A 19,680-nucleotide genomic window follows, 5' to 3' on the forward strand; every position below is an offset into this window, starting at 1 on the left:
TTCATTTGTAACATATTGCAAAACATGCTATATGCATTTGCTGACCCAAGGAAAGTAACTATATTCTCATTGCAAATGCTCATATTAGGTTCTAGAAGGACAAAGTCTATGGTACGCTTAAAGCATATAGACAAATCGGTTTCAAATAAAACTTCTTGATAAAGAATATGAGCAAATGATCAAACTGATCATAATAAGGAGGCAGGTGATCTAGAAGCTCACATGACATAACACTTCATAAAATCTCATGAGAGATTCAGATACCTGAATATATGAATGAAGAGATCTCTATGTTATGTCTTTATGAAAAATAAAGAGGTTGGAACCGATATAAAATGTTCGTCGACGACATCTATTATAGCACTAAATATATATGAGGATCTTAAGTCTGAAGAAACAATTCGAATAGAATTAGTTTCATATGAAATACATGTAGTTTTGGACATGTAGTTCAAAAATGTGAAAGTATAAACTCAATGGTGTGTGCAATCACCTTTATCTATCTTATATGTCTAGGCATGATATAAAAACTTGATATGCATCTAAAGTTTATTTATACGGCTTATTTGACTATACTTATATGATAATCTTTGAAGGATTCAAATTGCTTAAAGCATTTACAATTCTTGATCTTGAAGTACCATGCAATTTATGCACAAATGTATCTTGATATAACTATAAGCATGATATTGTGATAGCGAGAATACTCTATGGAGATATTGAAGAGTCATTCCACGATATTTATGAAGACATTATATATCTATCACGAATGATGATTTCAAGGTGCAAAATATTCATTCAAGTTAATATGACTGATTTATTTATTAAATCTCTACCAATGATCTCTTGAAGATGGTGCACAAGATTGGAACGTGAAGGCTCAAGGATGTGAATTGATGCTCTCATCAGGGGGAGTTAATACGCGTTGTACTCTTTTTCCCTTTATAAGGTTTTATCCCACTGGGTTTTCCTTGCAAGGTTTTTAATTAGGCAACCAAAAGGTGTATTGTTAGATATGTGTACTCTTTTTCCTTCTCTAAAGTTTTTTTTTCTACTGGGTTTTATTTTAGTTAAGGTTTTAACGAGGCACATTATCTGGTAGATAGACATTCAAAGGGGAGTGTTATAAATAGAATTTTATTTATGGTGAATGTCTATATTTAGAGAGATTCTAGGGATTATTACTTGGTGACTAAGTCACTGTTTCCCTATAAATAGAGGGTATTATTCCATTGTAACTCATCTCAAAGCAATAAGAATTCTCTCTCCTTCTTTGCAATATTCTTCTTCATTGTTTTATTACAGTATTTCAATTCTAAGTTAAACCTTTCTAATTCGTGCTTATATTGGAATTGATTCCAAATAAATATATTGGATTGGCACCTAAAATATTGGAAACGTTTAATTAATTTCCACGCGTTGACTGTTGTAGCCTTTAGGAATTGACGCCATCACGAGATACTTTTTCTAAGTTGTTTTTTTCTATTTTTTTTTTTTTTTTTTTGGGTGGTGGGGGGGAGATGTTTCAAAAGATAACTTAGTATTACATCATTAGAAAAAACGGAGTGCTAAAGTTTGCAATGCGCGTTATAATAGGAAATATTACAATAAACTAATTGTAGGGATAGGCGCTCGGCAGTTCGGATTGGAGAAGAAAATTTTGATTTTTGGATTGAAGAACTGACAATCCAAATCCAACCCCAATAAAGTCGGATTGGATCAAATTTTTTAAGTTTGAATTCAACTTAATCAGTATGGATATTTGGATTTTCTATTTTTATTTAGTTAGTTTCTTATTATTATTATTATTATTATTATTATTATTATTATTATTATTATTATTATTATTATTATTATTATTATTATTATTATTATTATTATAATAATAATAATAATAATAAATATTCATGTTAAATTACCTAAAAAGTTACTCATTCTCACCGTAATCATCCAAATAAATATATTAAAGTAATGAAGTCGTCATCAAGGAAATACACCAAAGACATTAGTAAGGCCGATAAGAAGTAGCAATAGTAAAATCATATCCAAATAAAAAGTATTCTGATACTAACTTATTATAATTAGTATTGAAAATATGAGACTATGTCTAATGGGTAGGGTGTTAGACTTGTTACTATTGATATATCAATAATATACTAAATATAAATTATATTTAGTACCAAATCCAATATCTAAAAAATTTAAAAATTAAATCAAAATTCAATTTGTAATCCGAAAATCCAAACCAAAAAATCTAAAAATTTCAAATTTCGATTTGGATTTTGGGTTTGCCCAAACTATACCCACCCCTAACTAATTGTATGTCCAGCAAAAGTATTTTCTAGTGTATCTGCATCTAGTGCTTCTAAGCAGAGGCGAGCCAGGATTCAAGTTTATGAGTTCGAGATTCTAGTCCTTTTAAGTTACTGGGTTCTAAATTAATAATTTGTACATATTTAATAAATAATTTAAGACAAATATATGATTTGAACAAAATTACTAGGTTCTGCTCCGCCTTTGTTTCTAAGACAAAGAAGTGATGCTTAGACAAAAAAAAAAAAAAAAGTGCTAAACATGCTATCTTATTATAGTTTTATATCGTACTTCCTTCGTTAAATATGCACATACAAAAAGTTTCTATACACTCTATATAATTTTCCTCTTTTAGGATTGTCTAGTAATTAGGAAGTCCAAGTAATGACGTTATTTCTTATACTATTACCTCCAGATCTATAACCACAAATCTAGAATTAAAAGGAATGAAAACCCTAAACTAATTAAAGGAAAGACAAAAACATGCATTTTCTACAAGAAACCTAATTAAATCTTTAGAATTTGGTAATAACAAAACACAAACCAAAATTGCCACTCCTCTCACTCTCACTCAGAGAAATTTCTAGAGTCTTAAACAAGTTTCCAAGACGAATGAAAACTTTTATGTACAGTTAATGCAAATCAAGAAGAAATTGACGAGTATCTTAAAAAATTGAAGTCTCAACCAAACATTTATATCAAGTAAAGTAACACTAAATGATTTAATTTAGCTTTTTACTGAAATAAATAATAATGGTTGTTGATATTTCAGGATAGGGATAGACCACATTCATTAATATACATCAAGTGGATCATATCAATTGGGGTCTTAAAATATATGTGGTTCGTACAATCTTCAAGTTTACATTTTTAGTATAATCAATTAATTCGGCAATGACTATACTGGCCTTAGCTATACAAGCCAGAAAAAAAAAATATATATATATATATATAAATGGTACATTTAGGATATTTTTTTTTTTTTGGAAAGAAAAAGAGAGGAAATATTACATAAGTGATTGGAATCCTCACCACATAGTGAGCTATTTTGGGATCCCGCATTTAACACTTAAACATGTGATCTAAAATAATTTTAAAATCGCTTCACGAGTTGTCAAAAACTCAAGTATATAGAGAAAATTATATTACTTCTTTTTGCACAACGTAATTTTTCGATTTGAATTTCCTTCATTAAACTTAGCTTCGGCACTAGTTGAATGGATGACATCTTCCGCTCTTAAGCATAAGTCTTGAATTCGATTCTTGAACATAAACTCCTTAAAGCGAATGCTTTCCCTTTAGTGAATTTCGAATATCACGTTCACACAAGCATTGGTTGCTGATCTTGTGATATAAGCAGCCAACTTTCATATAAACATCAGTTGATGATTTCAATAAAGTATTATATAGGCAGTCTACCCTGATACAAACATGAGTTATTGATCCCAATAAGGTGTGCTATAGACAGCCTATCCTAATGCAACCATAAGTTGTAATCACATGGCTCGAACTCGTGATATATAGGTCACATAAAAATAAGTTGATTGTTGTTTCAAGACACCCCTCATAAAGAAACAAAAAAGAAAAAGAAAAAGAAAAAGAAAAAGAAAGGCAATAAAAAAGAATACTATTAGATAGTTGTAAAGCTGTCTACCTTTTCTCATGCAGACAGAGACAAGAAAGATACTCTATAAATACCAAAAGTTTTCTTTGCAAACTTCAAAAACAGTGAGTAAAAACCAATAATCCATAAGAGAAAAAAACATAAAGAAAAATGGAGAAAAAGAGTCATCCTTTACTTAGAGGAGGAAGAAGAGAAACGAAGTATAGTCATGGCTTTTCCTCTTCAGAAATGGAAACTTTGACTAGTATTTGTGAAACTATTCTTCCTCCTCTTCCTCAAAATGAAATCCCAGAAAAAAATAGTCATAATATTCAATACCTTCATAAAGCTTCTGCTTCTCAGTATCCAATTCCTGATGAGGTAAGTCAAACAAAAATAAAAGCCCCTATTTTTTTTCCTTTTCTTTTTTGGGTGAAATATTGAATTAATTAATTTTTCCAATTTTTTTTTCAACAACGCGTCTGTCCATGAAATTTATAAGTTTTTGGATATTTATTGAAAATGAGCGTTTCAAAAACTAAAAAGTGGGTTTTTCAAAAATTTCAGATAATTTTTTTTTGTAGCTGCAATATTTTTTAAGTGAAATGCATGACCAAACATAATTTCAATATTTTTCAACTTAACTTCAAATACAAAAAATTTTCAAAAAATTATAATTTTTATGTCCAAACGCCTACTAAGTGGTGTTGTCTTTTTTTTTAACTTTAATTTAAATTTTTTAATTTTTGTTTGATCAATTTTGTTGATTATTTGCAGTGTGCAGAGGTTGTAATGAAAAGGGGGTTTTTAGAAGCAATAATCTTGGTGAGGGGTTTGTTAAGAATACTATCAACAAGAATTGGAACTTTGTTACTTTGTGGATCATTTTGTTTTGTCCAAAAATGGCCTTACATCAATAAATTCTGTGATATTCCATTGGAGAAAAGAGAGATTGTGCTGCAGAAATGGTTCAAGAACAGATTCTTAACTCCAGTTAGATTGGCATTTATGTTTATCAAATTCTTGTGTCTCTACATCTTCTTTACTCAGGTAATTCTTCTTCTTTTCTCTTTAACATTTTTCAAAATGCTCTGTTTATTGCTTCAAGGGCTTTATTGTCTTTTCATCATTTTTCTTTGATATTTTTTCTTGGGATATGTGCTGTAAATGTATGTTTCCCCTCAATGGCCAGCTAGGCTTGAGCGTAATGGATCATCAGGTGAACTCATAGGGCTTGTATCACTCTAATACGAGAGATAAGGGATAATTAATGTTGAAATTAAATTTAAGATGACTAATTATCCTAAGTTTGGTTGGAACAAAATCGCGGTACAACTAATTCAGGGATTAGTTATCACGCTGGATTAGTCATCATGGGATTGTAGTGTTATTTTTATTTCTATGAGAGGGTGGGATGACAATCCCAAAATAATTAATCCCGAATAATTAATTTCAGAATAACTTATTTCCCAACAAAATAATCTCATAGAATTAAAATTTTGGATCCGACTTTGTTCACATCACTATCTAAAATTATGTACTATCATTTGGCTTACCATTATTAAATAAGCATCTTATTTTTAGTAATATTTTTCATTTCAAAGCTTCTTTTAATAGAAGTTGAGTACCACATGAATCATGATCCAATGAAAGGTTTGTCTAGGAAGTTTACTAATTAACATAACAATTTAGGTAATTTTTTTTATGTATTTATCGGATTAGCGTAAATACTTCGTATTCACAAACAAAATGCAAATTTAGTTTCAAATAATGGTCCTTTTATTTATTAGTTAATCACATAGTAACACATGACATGCAAAATAGACTTATATATCAATTTTCTTTAAGTTGGCCCTTAAGCAAGATTTTGCAACTTTAAACCTGTGACCATTGAACATGACTTATAACTAGTCACTATTTATTTGTTGAAAAAAATCATTTATAAAATAATACTATGTTTTTTCTGGAAATTAGGTGGTTGAAAATGACAGCTCTTTAGTTTGGAGTTTTTGATATATGCTAACAGTTACTGTCAGTATCATGTGTTGTTAATTATTTACTCGTAGACCAATTTCTTCTTTCACTAGAAAAGTCACCTAGTTTATTATTTGATCCCACAAATTTTAATAGTGTACATCTTTTTGACTAAATGTTTCCAATTTGTTTTTCTACTTTTGGTTTGGTTCTTAGAATTCTGTGATCTTGAATGGAAAACGAGATAGCAACAACTACCATTCATTTATGTTTTTTCTTGATCAAAAGAGGACTTCAGTGACACCAGTGTTAGGATTTTGACATGAATTTTCTTTTTATATTTGCATTTTACCTTATTTGAAGTAAGAAAAAATAGTTTACTTTTCCTAAAAGAAAAATACAGATGCACTTCCATAAATTGATAATCCCTTCTTCGCACAATAACACAATAACATCTACAATATAGTTATTAAAGAGTCTTGTTTAGGGGGAGAATTTATTCTTCCGATAAGTTTTAGATGTAAGTCAATTGACCAATAATGATGAGAAAATCAAGTACTAGTTGATATTGAATCTAAGTAGTAACATTTCTTATGTTTTGCTATTTTACTTTCAAATGATCCATTCATTTAAAGCGAAATCTTGATCATCAATTAGTAGATTTATTATACATATTATTTGTCTTAACGGGGACATAATTTGTTAGTGATTTTGATATTACATTCAACAAATTTACATCCATTTGATTCAAGGAAGTTAACAAAAAAACCACATATTACAGTCAGACCTCTCTATAACAACATCTCTATATAACAGTCATTCACTATAAAAACTACATTTTTCTCGGAACCGATTTTTATGTGATGTTATAATATATATCCTCTGTAACAACACTTCATTATAACAGCCAAAAAGTATCGAAACAAATAAGACTGTTATAGAGAAGTTTGACTGTGCAAGCTTAAAAATGCTGAATTGAGGTGTCCTTTTCTTGCCATAGGTTGGTGAAGATTCAAAAATCAAGCATGGGATGACATTGGATATCAAGTAGACAATGAAGAGAAGCATTCAGAAACAGCTGAAGAAAGACCTCTTGAGAAGGGAATTGTAGAGGCAATTTATGAAACAGAATCAACTATAGTCAAGTCCCTTGTCCAAAAAGGCCTAAAAGTTATAGATGATACCAAAAACAACATGTACAAAGTTCAATGTGATGTTGTTATTGTTGGTTCAGGTTGTGGTGGAGGTGTTGCAGCAAGTGTTCTTGCAAGTTCTGGCAACAAAGTTATCGTTCTCGAAAAAGGAAACTACTACACCAAATCCGACTATTCGTCCCTTGAAGGACCTTCAATGAACCAAATGTATGAATCAGGAGGAATACTCTCAACTTTGGATGCTAAAATAATGATCATGGCTGGATCAACAGTTGGTGGTGGCTCCGCGATTAATTGGTCAGCCTGCATTAAGACTCCTGATTGTGTTATACAAGAATGGGGCGATGATAAAAGACTACCAATTTTCCAAAGCCCTGAGTATGTATCTGCTATGGACAACGTTTGTGAACGGATCGGTGTGACAGAAAACTGCACACAAGAAGGTCTTCAGAACCAAATTCTCCGAAAAGGGTGTGAGAATCTTGGTCTTGAAGTTGAAGGCGTGGCACGAAACACATCCGAGAATCATTATTGTGGCTCGTGCTGCTACGGATGTAGAAGAGGTGAGAAGAAAGGAACTGATACAACTTGGCTGGTGGATGCTGTGGACAGTGGAGCTGTGATTATAACAGGATGCAAAGCTGAGAGATTCATACTAGAAAAGAACAAGTATGGGAAAACAAGAGATAAGAAATGCTTGGGAGTGATTGCAACTAGTACAAATAAAGATATCACAAAGAGGATATGTATTGAGGCCAAGGTAACCATTTCAGCTTGTGGTTCTCTTTTGACACCTCCACTTATGATTTCTAGTGGTTTGAGAAATCCGAACATTGGCCGAAATCTCCATCTTCATCCGGTTATAATGGCATGGGGATACTTTCCCGAGTCCGATTCAGACCTCAAGGGAAAAATATATGAAGGAGGAATCATTACCTCAGTACACAAAGTCGGGAGTTATGATTCCAATGTTAGAGCTATAATAGAAGCTACTGCTTTAGGACCAGGTTCGTTCGCTGCCTTGTGTCCTTGGACATCTGGTGAGGACTTAAAGAATAGGTTACTCAAATATTCAAGAACAGCGCATTTGTTTGCAATGGTTAAAGATGTTGGATCGGGGGAAGTCAGATCGGATGGAAGAATAAGCTATACGTTCAATGCTACGGACAAAGAAAGTTTGAAGCAAGGGCTAAAACAGGCTTTAAGGATCTTGATAGCAGCAGGAGCTGATGAGGTAGGTACTCAACGTAGCGATGGACAGAGAATGAAATGTAAGGGAAAAAGTGAAAAAGAAATCGAGGCTTTTCTTAATACAGTCACAGCAGCTGAGGGACCAAAGTCACTTGTAAAGAATTTCACAACTTATAGTTCTGCTCATCAGATGGGAAGTTGCAGGATGGGAATGAGCGAAAAAGATGGCGCTGTCGATGAGAATGGAGAGAGTTGGGAAGCAAATGGCTTATTTGTTTGTGATGCTAGTGTTTTGCCTGGTGCTGTTGGTGTAAATCCAATGATCACTATTCAGTCCACTGCATATTGTCTATCCAAGAAAATAGCAGAGACGATAAAAGAAGGCAAATTCTCAAGATAAGTAGTCCTCTATTTCTCCTCTATATATATTCCACTTCAATACAAACTTGTGTGCCTTTGGATGATCATATGTATTTGTAATTTGCATGTAATTTAACATTTTTCATTTTTAACCAGTGAAATATGTAATACTAGTGGATTCAAGGTGATATCAATAAACAAAGTATTAGTGTTTTGTCCTTCGCCCCAGCTTCAACATTCAGAAGAATGTCAAATTTTCTCCTCTTTCCCCCAACTTATAACACAGAATGCAGTTGGCTTGGCAATAACTAACTAACTAACTAACAACAACAACAACCCAGTGAATTTCCACGAGCGGGGTCTGGGGAGGGTAAGATGTACGCAGTCTTACCCCTACCTTGGAAGGACAGAGAGGCTGTTTACGATAGACCCTCGGCTAAAGACTTGTAGCAATAACTGAATGTAGATAAAGAATCATCTGATATTGACATACAATCACAAAGATGTGGCAAATCTAATATGGTAGCAGAAACAAGAATTCAGGGAAATCAAGTCTTTTGATATTTACTAAGAATAATATAGATATCAGAGATACATTTTTGATCAGATTAGAGTTAAGAATGAGAAAATATACAACTGACATGGAAATAACATTAGCTGATCGCGATTTTTCTTGGGCAACACTTTGATCCCTAAGGCTCAATTCATTGTTAAATGATCAATAAATGATGGTGGATTCTCCACTCTAACCATAAGCGATAAGTGCCTCCAATTTGTGGCCGCAAAAACTACTACTTGCCTCTTATTGAGAATCATGTCTCTGATATCCAGACAGAGATCAAAAATTTATTCTAGCCATCAGAGTCTGTCTCGCGGAATGGCAATGGAACTGCTTTCACTGCTCTGAATTTTCCAACATTGTTCAAGTGCTCATTCTCCAACCTAAACAATCACAAATATACAATAAGAAATATGAATTTCCTAGAAAACGTAAGTATATTTTGAGACTTTATTATACCTGTAGAAGTTCCAGTGACCACGTCGAATAACTTCTAATGAGGCAAGGGAAAAGTCCAGTAAACGCGATTCAAATAATCCAACGTTGAAATGCATCACTGTCTCAACCCAAACTACTCTCAAGACCAAATTCAAAGCCTAGGATTGAAAGTTTAAAGTCTGTTCAGAGATACGATATCGTTGCATGGGGAAAAAAGGTGTTAAAAGACAAAGGACTTACAATTGAAACATAGTAAATGCTCTTGTTCTTGAGGATTAGTTCATCTCTAAGCAAAGGATTCTTGGATTTTAGGTTAAAAAATCCCCAGTCCTTAACAAAATCCCAATACAATTGATAAACTGTAGCTATAGCTGAAGTCACCAACACAATTGCCAACCATAACTGTGAATCAGGTGTTCTTGCATAGGTTAGCCTAGCACCAGCTGCTACCATTGCAGAAACATACTTTCCCAAGTTAGCCAAGTGATTTATGTCAGCCTCGTCGAACCATCTCCTCGCACACTAGATAACAAACACACTAGTTAGCTCAGTCAGAAAACAGTAAAAGTTCCAAACTTTGGAAGATGGAAATAATTGTGGGATTTTTTTTCATTTTGTCCAGGCGACCCGAAATAATTACAGGCCATAGCCAAATATACAAAACATATAAACAGACCATGTATATGATATGTATATTATAAGTATATTTTTTAGGTAGCGTCAAAAATGTAATTATCCCAATGATTATTTAGCAGTGATTTATAATGTAGAGTTAGCTGTTTTACCTGCATTGCACGCCAATAATAAGGCGCGAAAGATATAACATAAGCGAGCTCTCTGTACATTCGTCCGGACTTACAGGTTGGAAGTCCATGAGTTGTTAAACTTCCAGCAAGAAAATAGCAAGCTGATGATTCCAAATGCCTCATCAATGGGATCTAAAAGACAGAAAAACAGAATCTAAGTTAGGAACATACTAAATCATCTATATACATTTCAAGACTCTGTCTTAAAAGAAAATAATGTGAAGAAAATATTTGAAAATCAAAGGTTAGTTACCTGGCTTGTTAGTTGATCAGCCATGAAAAAGTCTACCATCAATACCTATATCAATATCATTATATTGGCGAGATCAGTACAGTCATCAAAAACCCTCCAGAACAACGAATTTCTTGATTTTAAGATCTCAAAATACCTTGTAAAATGGAGAGCAAACAATGTTACGTATGACTTTAAGGAAGTAGAAGCGCGTTGGACGATAGAAAATGTTCAATGGACATATCAGCAGAGCAAGAAAAATCTGAAAATGCAAAGGGAAATAGTTCAAAAAGACTATGTTAACATTAGGAAGCTATATGCGTTGAGCAAAAATGTTTAACAAGATTTTAGGTGACTAACAACAACAACAACAACCTAGTAAAATATACACAGATCTTACCTCTACCCCGGAGGAGTAGAGAGGCTGTTTCTGAAAGACCCTCGGTTCAAGAAAACGAAAAAAAACAATAGATCCGGCTTTAGGTGACTAACCAGTAGGAGAATTCCAGGAATTGCATCAACTTGGCTAGGAGAAAATCCACTTGAAAGTAAGATTAAATGAATAACCAGAGCTCCAACAACAGCAGTCATTAAACAAGTTCCAATGAGGAATGCATCTCTGTATTTGAGAGCAGTTCTAGGTTGAAATTCAAATATAAAGTTGTAGTTGATTCTTGTGCTCTTCCATAGGAACAGATTGCAACCATACATGAACAAGTGCAAGCTTAGCAATGCAAACATGCTGCACACATTACACAATACTCATCTTTAGCATTACACTGACAATGTTAAAAAATTTAAGCTATTAGTGTAATTTAACATGTTATAGTAGGTCTTTATTTTTCAGGTAACTAGTTCGACTTATTAAGGGAAGTTACATGATATAAAGGGAGCAAAGAATAAACTATGAGAGGAAAAAGGTACTGGTTACACAAAATTACCTTGACTATTCATTTAGGGAAAGCACTATAAATTGCATTACGTCCTTCTAGGGTAGGGGTAAGGCTGCATACATCTCACCCTCTCCAGACCCCACTTGTGAAAAAATATTGAGCTTCTTGTTGTTGTACTATAAATTGCATTACTCCCTTAAATTACCTTGACTATTCATTTAGTCCTTAAATTCCATTTATCAAAAATTTGTAGCTAAACATTCATGCATTTCTATTACATTCAGGTGGAAATGACACTAGGTAGCCACTCTAAAAGGTTGTTATTTTAGAATTAACTAGTGCGTCCTGAATTTTAATTTTTCAGAATAAAAATATCCTGAAATGTCCTCAAGTTAAGATTTTTAGTTCAAAATTTTAGGACAAATTAAATACCGACTAATTTATAAATAGTATCCCTAAAACTGGCTGTTTGTGCACCTATCCCTAGATTTAGTGAATGGTCTATTTTTCAACTCTTGAAAGAAATGTCCATAAATTTTAGTGTCTTTCTCAAGATCATTGATACATTAAAAAAAAGTGACATTCTAGTTATTTTCATACTATATGTCATTTTATTGAATCTCAAAACCTATAGTATATTTCAAAATATGGCAAGAATATTAATTAATGACAATATCAAATTAAAAATTAGGAAAACTTAAAGACATCCATAAAGTCTGTGAAGAAAGGAGGGAAAACATGAGAGTAATGTGAGAAAAAAGGGGTACCTGAAAATAGGGTAAACAGTTTCAACATAACCAGCTTCAGTTCTAGGGGAAAACATGCCACTCAAATGAGCCAATATTGCGTATACACTAAATAGCGTCACAAAACAACCTGTGAAAAGTCCTGCAAATCCAGTAACATAACCAATAAATATATATAATTTAACTTTATATATATATATATATATATATATATATATATATATATATATATATATATATATATATATATATATATATATATATATATATATATATATGCAGGCTGAGTCTTGGTGTAACAGGTAAAGTTGCTGCTTGACCAGCAGGTCACGGGTTCGAGCCGCGGAAACAGCCCCTTGCAGAAATACAAGGTAAGGCTGCGTACAATAGACCCTTATGGTCCGGCCCTTCCCCGGACCCCGCGCATAATGAGAGTTTAATGTACCAGGCTGCCCTTCTTATATATGATTACACGTAACAACGAATTTTTTTTTTTAAATTACCAGTATAATTTAACATGTTGTAACATGTTACTCGTCTTGTTTTACACGTTCCATGCACCTTTGTTTCTATCAAAATCTTACTACAATATTAAAGTTATTTTAGTTTATGAAAAGGCAGGCAACTCTGAAAATGTAACAATGATACTATAGTTGAGATGTATACCTCTTTTTTTAAGAAAGTTTGTTATTATACTTTATAATATTTCCTAAACCATACTATATAAACATAAATTTGCATCGTATTTTCGTTGTATCAGCTTGTAATTGATGCTTATGAGGGACGTGAAAGTTTGAACTAGAGGTATCAATTGTGCAAGTTAAAATGAGTTGAGTTAATAAACTGGATTATGGCGTAATTCGTCTAAAGTTTGTTTAATAAAAAATAGGTTGACGGGTCATTATTCAACCTCTCTAACTCCAAAACTTCGAAAAAAAATTCTTTGTTTAAATATCGTTCTTTAGGATCTCTAGTTATAATTTAACTGCTAAAAATGATTTTTTTAAAATAAAAAAAAACTAGTAATGGATTTTAAGTTGACTCAATCTTATGAATGTATTTGTTTGGGGTACACACTCACCCCTAAATAAATACATTACTCATTCAATTTTCTCTTGAGCCGAAGGTCTTTCGGAACAACCTCTTTACATGCACGAGGTAGGGGTAAGATCTGCATATACCTCCCCGGACACCATTGTTGTTGTTACTCATTCAATTCCCAATTTTGGTTAATATTGTCAAACTTTTGTCACTACCTTTTGTTAGCATTATAGTATAATATGTGCATATAGATGGATCTAGAGAGACATATAAGGGAGGGAAATTGAATTTCTTTTGTTTTGTTTCTATTTTTATATAAGGGGGTGGGTGGGTGAGTAGTGAGTGAGGGAATTACCAACAAAAAAGGTGACCATATGAGATTCTTTATTCTGTTGGGGTCTTAAGAACTTCATTGCCTTTTTCCTGTCACTGTTTGCAAAGTGCTGTGTGAATAAGGACTCCACTTCGTCCATTAGCCTAACCACCTTCTCACCAATAAATAGAATAAACATAAAATATTGTGCATTAGTAATCATCCATTTTCACCTAGCAAAATAATATTAGGAAAAATAATACTGGATACTTGTTCTCAAAATAATAATTGAAAATCATATATTATTTGTGATACACACACATTTCTGTATGTTATATACAAAAAAATATATAATTTTATACACTTCTACATGTCGAGTATAAACAGTTTTGACCGCAAACTAAAAGTGATGTTTTGCCAATTATTACAAAGAAATCATCAACATCCACTAATCACCACTAATAGTATAAAAAACTATTTCCATTTCATGATATATAATACTAAAAGCACTTAATGACATCTTAATCATATCCCACAAATATATCAAAACCTCCTTTTTTCCCTTTAAAGAACATTCACGAAAAAAACATGAAACACGAAATGTAAAAAGTCTTGCACTTATTTTTTTCAAAAATAATCATAGTGTTCGGATCGACTTATGGCTTTTGTATTAAACTAGCTAATTTATTTAAAAAGAGATGTATGCATAGTTCACAGAGAAAGACTGGTAAAAATGGGCATATCGTTTGTAATTTTTTCAGCCAAGTACGAGTGTAACGTGAAAATGCATGAAAAGAAATTGCTTTAATTAATTAGAAATTCATTAACAATTAATAGGAATTTGGGCAACTAAAGGAAGTACTCTAAGAAATTTGCAAAGAACATAATTATTCATTAAAATAAGTATTTTCCTTTTCTTATGGTGACTATATACATCAATTGAAAATTTAATTACCTTGTCAGAGCTAATGAAATGGGATCTTTTGACTTGTTTAAGGTAACTGGCTGATGCTTGCTGCTTAGCAACCTGTTTGACGGGAAAATGAAAGAAATAAGGTTAAATATTTGCGAGTCGGGTTTATTTATTGATCTAGTGTAAATATTAAAACCCTAAATTTATTTTCAAACTTAAAACATTACCTTATCAAACTTCTTAAGTATCTTCACGAAAGCCACCATGTTTAGTGAGCTGAAAATAAAAGTTAGCAAAATCATTAAAACATCCATAGACTTATTTTGAAATTCATGCATGTAAACTAAAAAGTAACAGAATTTATAGACGTTTACGTTCAAGAAACTTCTTCTATTGCAATGGCTATAGCTAATGAAAAAGCTTTTTGATCAAAAGGTGACAGAGAGTTAGCCCAAAAAATAGAAGAATAATAAGGGAAAAAGATATTGTACGGCCGTTCTAAAAATAATTAATATATATATATATATATATTATATACAAAAAATATATACAAATTTTATTTACTTTCTGGTTATCAAATATAAATAATTTTAATCGCGAACTAAAAGTGATATTTTTCAGAGTTCACAAATATTTGCTAAACGTTTAATGCAATATCTTCATTGTTAGTCCTTTCTTTTTCTTTCCTCATACTGTTTTTCTTTTGTCATCTTCTTGTTGCTTTTTTCCCTTTATTTCCCTTTACAAAAGATGAACTTTATTGTTTGTTACTTGTTTGTTTCCAAATGTCCTTGAAATGAATGATTGTTAGATAAGTCAAATATCACGACATAAATCTATTATATTACGAAATCTCAACTATACAAACATTAACACAAGTCATTAACCAAATATAGCTACATCACCATTCACATAAATCAAGATGGTTAAGTTTCTTAAAAAGAGTAAAGTGTTGTTGTTTTCTCACCACCAACACGCCATTCTACATTCTTAAAGTACTATGATCTGATAGTGTAAACCATAAGTATGACCGATTTAAGTTCTTTGCACTGACGGCGTTTACTATCAGCGTAATGTAATCGATTATAATAGGTTACTTACTACTTATCTTACGTTAACATATAATTTTATTAAATAGAGTTATTTGTATATATCTTTTTTATATACGTGATTTGATTACATAAATACATTTTTACGACGTGAGTATATAAAACATAATTCTATTAGTTATATTACATGAGCGTGCGATTCAATGAAGCTAGCTGGTCAACTGAATACCTTTTCGCTGGAAAATAACTTTATATATTAGTCAAATTTCAACACACTTAATTAGCCGAATTTCTAGCTTTGCCACTGTTAGTTTTATTTGGTATATCATTATCATAATGCATGCACGGACTACGATACCAATGCAAGATCTTTGTTACCATAACGGGATGAAATTATGCACGTACTGACTTAAAATCTTAGATCAGTCTTTAAAAATTAAAAATACAAAAGAAAATAGAAAATTACCTGTAAGTTTTGAGTAAGCCAAGGCCTCTATAAAGTTCAACAAAAGCACTTCTGATCATCTTTTCAGCACATTGAATTTTCTTCTTGTTAATGTATTCTCTAGGGCCATCTTTCTTAGGGTTATTCACTAAATCTTCCCAAAGCATAGATGTAACAGCAGCTATAGTACGTGTTGGTGTAGTGGCTGGAATATCAATCCTCATTGCCATCTTTGGTTTGCCTATTTTAGTCTTTGCCCTTGTGCTTGCTGAATTTACAAAATTTATTCCATTCTTTTCTAGTGCTGCTATCACTTCTTCTGTTTGTGATGTTTCTGTCCCCGTTGGACTGTCACAATATTCGCTTGCAGTTTCTACGTAAAAAAATACTTACATAATCAAATCACAGACCTTACGCCCACCCAAAGAAGGCAGAGAGGTTTTTTTACTATTGGTCCTCGGCTAAAAAATACTATAAAAAGAAGCAGTGGCAACAAACAAATAAATTTCTACTAACATTATATTATGTAATAGGTTAAACGATATAATAGTGTAATTTTTTTTTTTTTTGCAAACGGTGTATATAACTTATATTCTTACTTTTCTTATGATTATTAAATAATTAAAATGTATTTAAGTTATAAACACTTGGTATTGATATCGGGAAGTGTTTACGATGAAATATGTCATTTTTTTTTAAACAAATAAACGAAGTCTCGAGGTTTTTCATCTAACAATTATTCTAAGCGCATTTAATTTTGTGCATCATATCTCCAACAGAAATCTACGATCAAATCACTTTCACATCTTGTGTACTCTCAAAGTTCAAAATCTTAGTGTCTGAATAACCTAGGGTGGACACTTTTTTATGAAAATGGTGTGGAATCCACTAAAATAAGAATGATTATTCTGTTGGAAGACAAATAAATTGCAACCTTTGTATTTGGGACCCCCATGATTCATGCAAATGGAGAAACTATGCTCTCCAAACTATTCAAGAAGATCATTCTTGATTTGCAAAGTTCTTGATGTAAACTTTATTTAAAATCTTTTTCTCGCAATACTATAACAGCAGCCTGATGCATAAAACATGTAGGCAATTTGCCCTGATGCAAGTATTGGTGGCTGATTTCACGACTTGAATCCGCAACCAGGTCACATCAGAGACAACTATAACAGTAACAATTGCGTCTTAGACAAGACTAACTTATTTGGAACTGAGGCGTTTTGTTGTTATTGTAATACTATAATATGAATCGCGATCTTTAGACAAGAATTACCCCCTTGGAAGTGTTGCGAGTTTATTATGTGTTACTAATATGTACCTTTAATTTGTCTATTGATTTAGAAATTAAACTCAAGCTAATTGGAAATATATTTTCAATATTCAACTTTTACGTGTTTATTTAGACTATTCCAAATTTGCCCTAGAACTATACAAACATCACATGAAGTCCAGTAAGGAAAATAAACTTGTTTTACAAACTAGGCACATGTTATGTTTGTCGTAAACAAATTAAATAACGAGAAGGAAGAGCTCACCGGAAAAATCAGAATTCCGGCCAGATAATGAATTGGTCCGACTGAAAAACCCGGATCCGGATCTCGACCCGTGGATTTTCCTGCGACGGTCACTGAGAACTTGCTTAAGGTCCAACAATATTTGGAGCTGCTTGTTAAGAATATCCCCTCTTTCAAGAAATTCACTCTCTTTAGTCTTGTAAAAATCATTCACTTTTTTCAGCTCTTCATCTAGCATTTCAAAAAATATTCTCACCTACATGCAAAAATATAAAAATAAAAAAAGTCACAAAATGAACATAAATTTTCAAAATATTCTATACCCCACTTTGTAATTTGGGCAGCTCGGTGCAGTAAGTTGCCGCTATGCGCAGGGTTCAGGAAAGGGTCAGACCACAAGGGTCTATTGTACGCAGTCTTACCCTGCATTTCTGCAATATGCTATTTCCACGACTTACCCGTAATCTATTGGTCACTTTGTAATTTAATTTTCTATTATTATTATTATTACCCCATCTTCTTCAGAAAACAACTGAGCAAGCTCATTTTCAGTTTCATACATTTCTTCTTGCTCTTCTTGTTCGCTTCCATCTTCTCCTTCTTTGATTATGCTCTTCACCTACACAAACAATTTTAAAAAAAGAAAGATACATTTATACCAATAATATGGAGTAATATCTTCCTTCATTATATATCTTCCATATAAATTAAAATTGTCATTTTCATTGACTCCTTTTTTTTTCAGGTTGTTGTACTTATTTCAAACTCTTCACGATAGTTTCATGATACAAAAACCGTTTCATTATTGCCTCCATGCTAAATCACACACCCTTTCACCTTCCACCTCAATCCAATAGTAACCCATTTAAACACGATATTTTCTTGATTTTCCGGTGACTATAACTTCAACATGAAGAATAGTATAAAGAAATTCCATGTAGGGAAATATAAAAAATATTAAGACTAAAAAGTTAAAGAAAAACCATTTTCATTAAGGAGAAGAAAAGGTGGCAAAAAGGAAGAATATACATTTGATACTGAGTATGTTATTGTTATTGTTAGTTGCGCAGAATCTCTACTTTCACAAGGTAAGTTTGCGGAAACACTGCCCTCCCAAACCTCACGTGTGGAACCACATATTAAATGTTTTTAAGACTTTTTTTTAAGACTTTTGCCTGAAAATAATGTCACCTTTTCCTTTCTTTTTCAAACAAAAGGACAATGAACTTGAACTAAAAGAATTACACACAAAATAAACAAACCTCTTGTATACTTTCACCACCTTATAAAAAGATAGTAGTATCAATATCAAGAAAAAGAAGAAGAATTAACATACTTGAGGAACTTCAGGTTTATCAGCAGCTTTATGAAAATTTATGGTAAAAGAACGAATCGAATCGAAAATGGATCGACCAAAATCAAGAGCAGAGTTTCCATCTTGAACATGTTTTGGTTTTCTTGAAATCTTGATTTTCTTAACATGTTTTTTAAGTTGCCAATAATTTACAAAGGCGTCTTTCCATTCTGGGATTAGTTGTGCCTCAAGTTCCTTAGAGAACTTCACCATTGTTTTCCAAAGGGAAGAGGAAGGAAAAAGAAGAAGGAGGAGGAGGAGGAGGAAAAGGAGGGAATTTAAAAGAAATTAAAGATTTAGAGATGTGAGAGAGGAGTTGAGGAAGTTTACAAGATATATAGAGGGTACGGAGGGTGTTAAAAGAGAGACAAAAGTTGAGTAGTAGACACTAAATAGTGGCTGCTTTGTCTTTCGCTATTTATTATTATTCTATTTTTTATCTGGTGTCCGATATCCGTACCGACTAATCCGAACTTGCATCGTGTAAGATTCATCAAAGGAGGAAGCTGAAGGAAAATTTTCATTTCTAGGGCTCGAACCCGAAATCTCTAGTTAAAGATGGATTAGAGGTGTTTGAACAAAGCCCCACATAAAAAGTAGAAAAGAAAAATAAGTTACTTATAAGGAGTTAGATACTTTTAATGGTGTAAGGATTTTTGAAAAAAATCGTGCAAGCTTTGCTCAAAACGGATAATATTACACAATATTAAGAGTATATCGTTACCGCCCAACAATTCTTTCCAGGCCATATTAGCTTTATATCTATTATTATTATT

General features: G+C 32.3%; 2 protein-coding genes across 2 annotated transcripts; one reads left to right on the forward strand and one right to left on the reverse strand.

Annotated features, from left to right (window-relative positions):
- Nucleotides 1–4,014: 4,014 nt before the first annotated feature.
- Nucleotides 4,015–8,814, forward strand: LOC107820673 (long-chain-alcohol oxidase FAO1-like). Its single transcript, XM_016646995.2, is given in 4 exon segments — nt 4,015–4,297; nt 4,694–4,966; nt 6,891–6,900; nt 6,903–8,814. Coding segments are annotated over 4 exon segments (2,226 nt in total). The 5' UTR covers nt 4,015–4,087; the 3' UTR covers nt 8,636–8,814.
- Nucleotides 8,815–9,133: 319 nt separating this feature from the next.
- On the reverse strand, nt 9,134–19,221 carry LOC107820674 (phosphate transporter PHO1). Its single transcript, XM_016646996.2, has 15 exons — nt 18,887–19,221; nt 18,062–18,169; nt 17,572–17,806; nt 16,052–16,403; nt 14,764–14,812; nt 14,579–14,650; nt 13,666–13,795; nt 12,291–12,411; nt 11,123–11,372; nt 10,788–10,892; nt 10,652–10,696; nt 10,378–10,530; nt 9,833–10,114; nt 9,614–9,750; nt 9,134–9,537 (listed from the first exon to the last, which is right to left on the reverse strand). The coding sequence occupies exons 1-15, from the start codon at nt 19,115–19,117 to the stop codon at nt 9,447–9,449; spliced, it is 2,361 nt and encodes a 786-aa protein (XP_016502482.1). The 5' UTR covers nt 19,118–19,221; the 3' UTR covers nt 9,134–9,446.
- Between the last annotated feature and the right edge of the window lie 459 nt (nt 19,222–19,680).

The sequence above is a fragment of the Nicotiana tabacum genome, chromosome 7, assembly GCF_000715075.1.
Source record: "Nicotiana tabacum cultivar K326 chromosome 7, ASM71507v2, whole genome shotgun sequence".
Classification (NCBI taxonomy): domain Eukaryota; kingdom Viridiplantae; phylum Streptophyta; class Magnoliopsida; order Solanales; family Solanaceae; genus Nicotiana; species Nicotiana tabacum.

Coding starts and splice junctions, on each gene's coding strand:
- LOC107820674 (XM_016646996.2), bottom strand. CDS start 19,117: ATGGTGAAGTTCTCTAAGGAACTTGAGGCACAACTAATCCCAGAATGG. Junction 11,373..12,290: donor ACTGTTTACCCTATTTTCAG/GTACCCCTTTTT, acceptor TAATGTGTGCAG/CATGTTTGCATTGCTAAGCT. Junction 10,115..10,377: donor ATTATTGGCGTGCAATGCAG/GTAAAACAGCTA, acceptor TTTGTTATCTAG/TGTGCGAGGAGATGGTTCGA.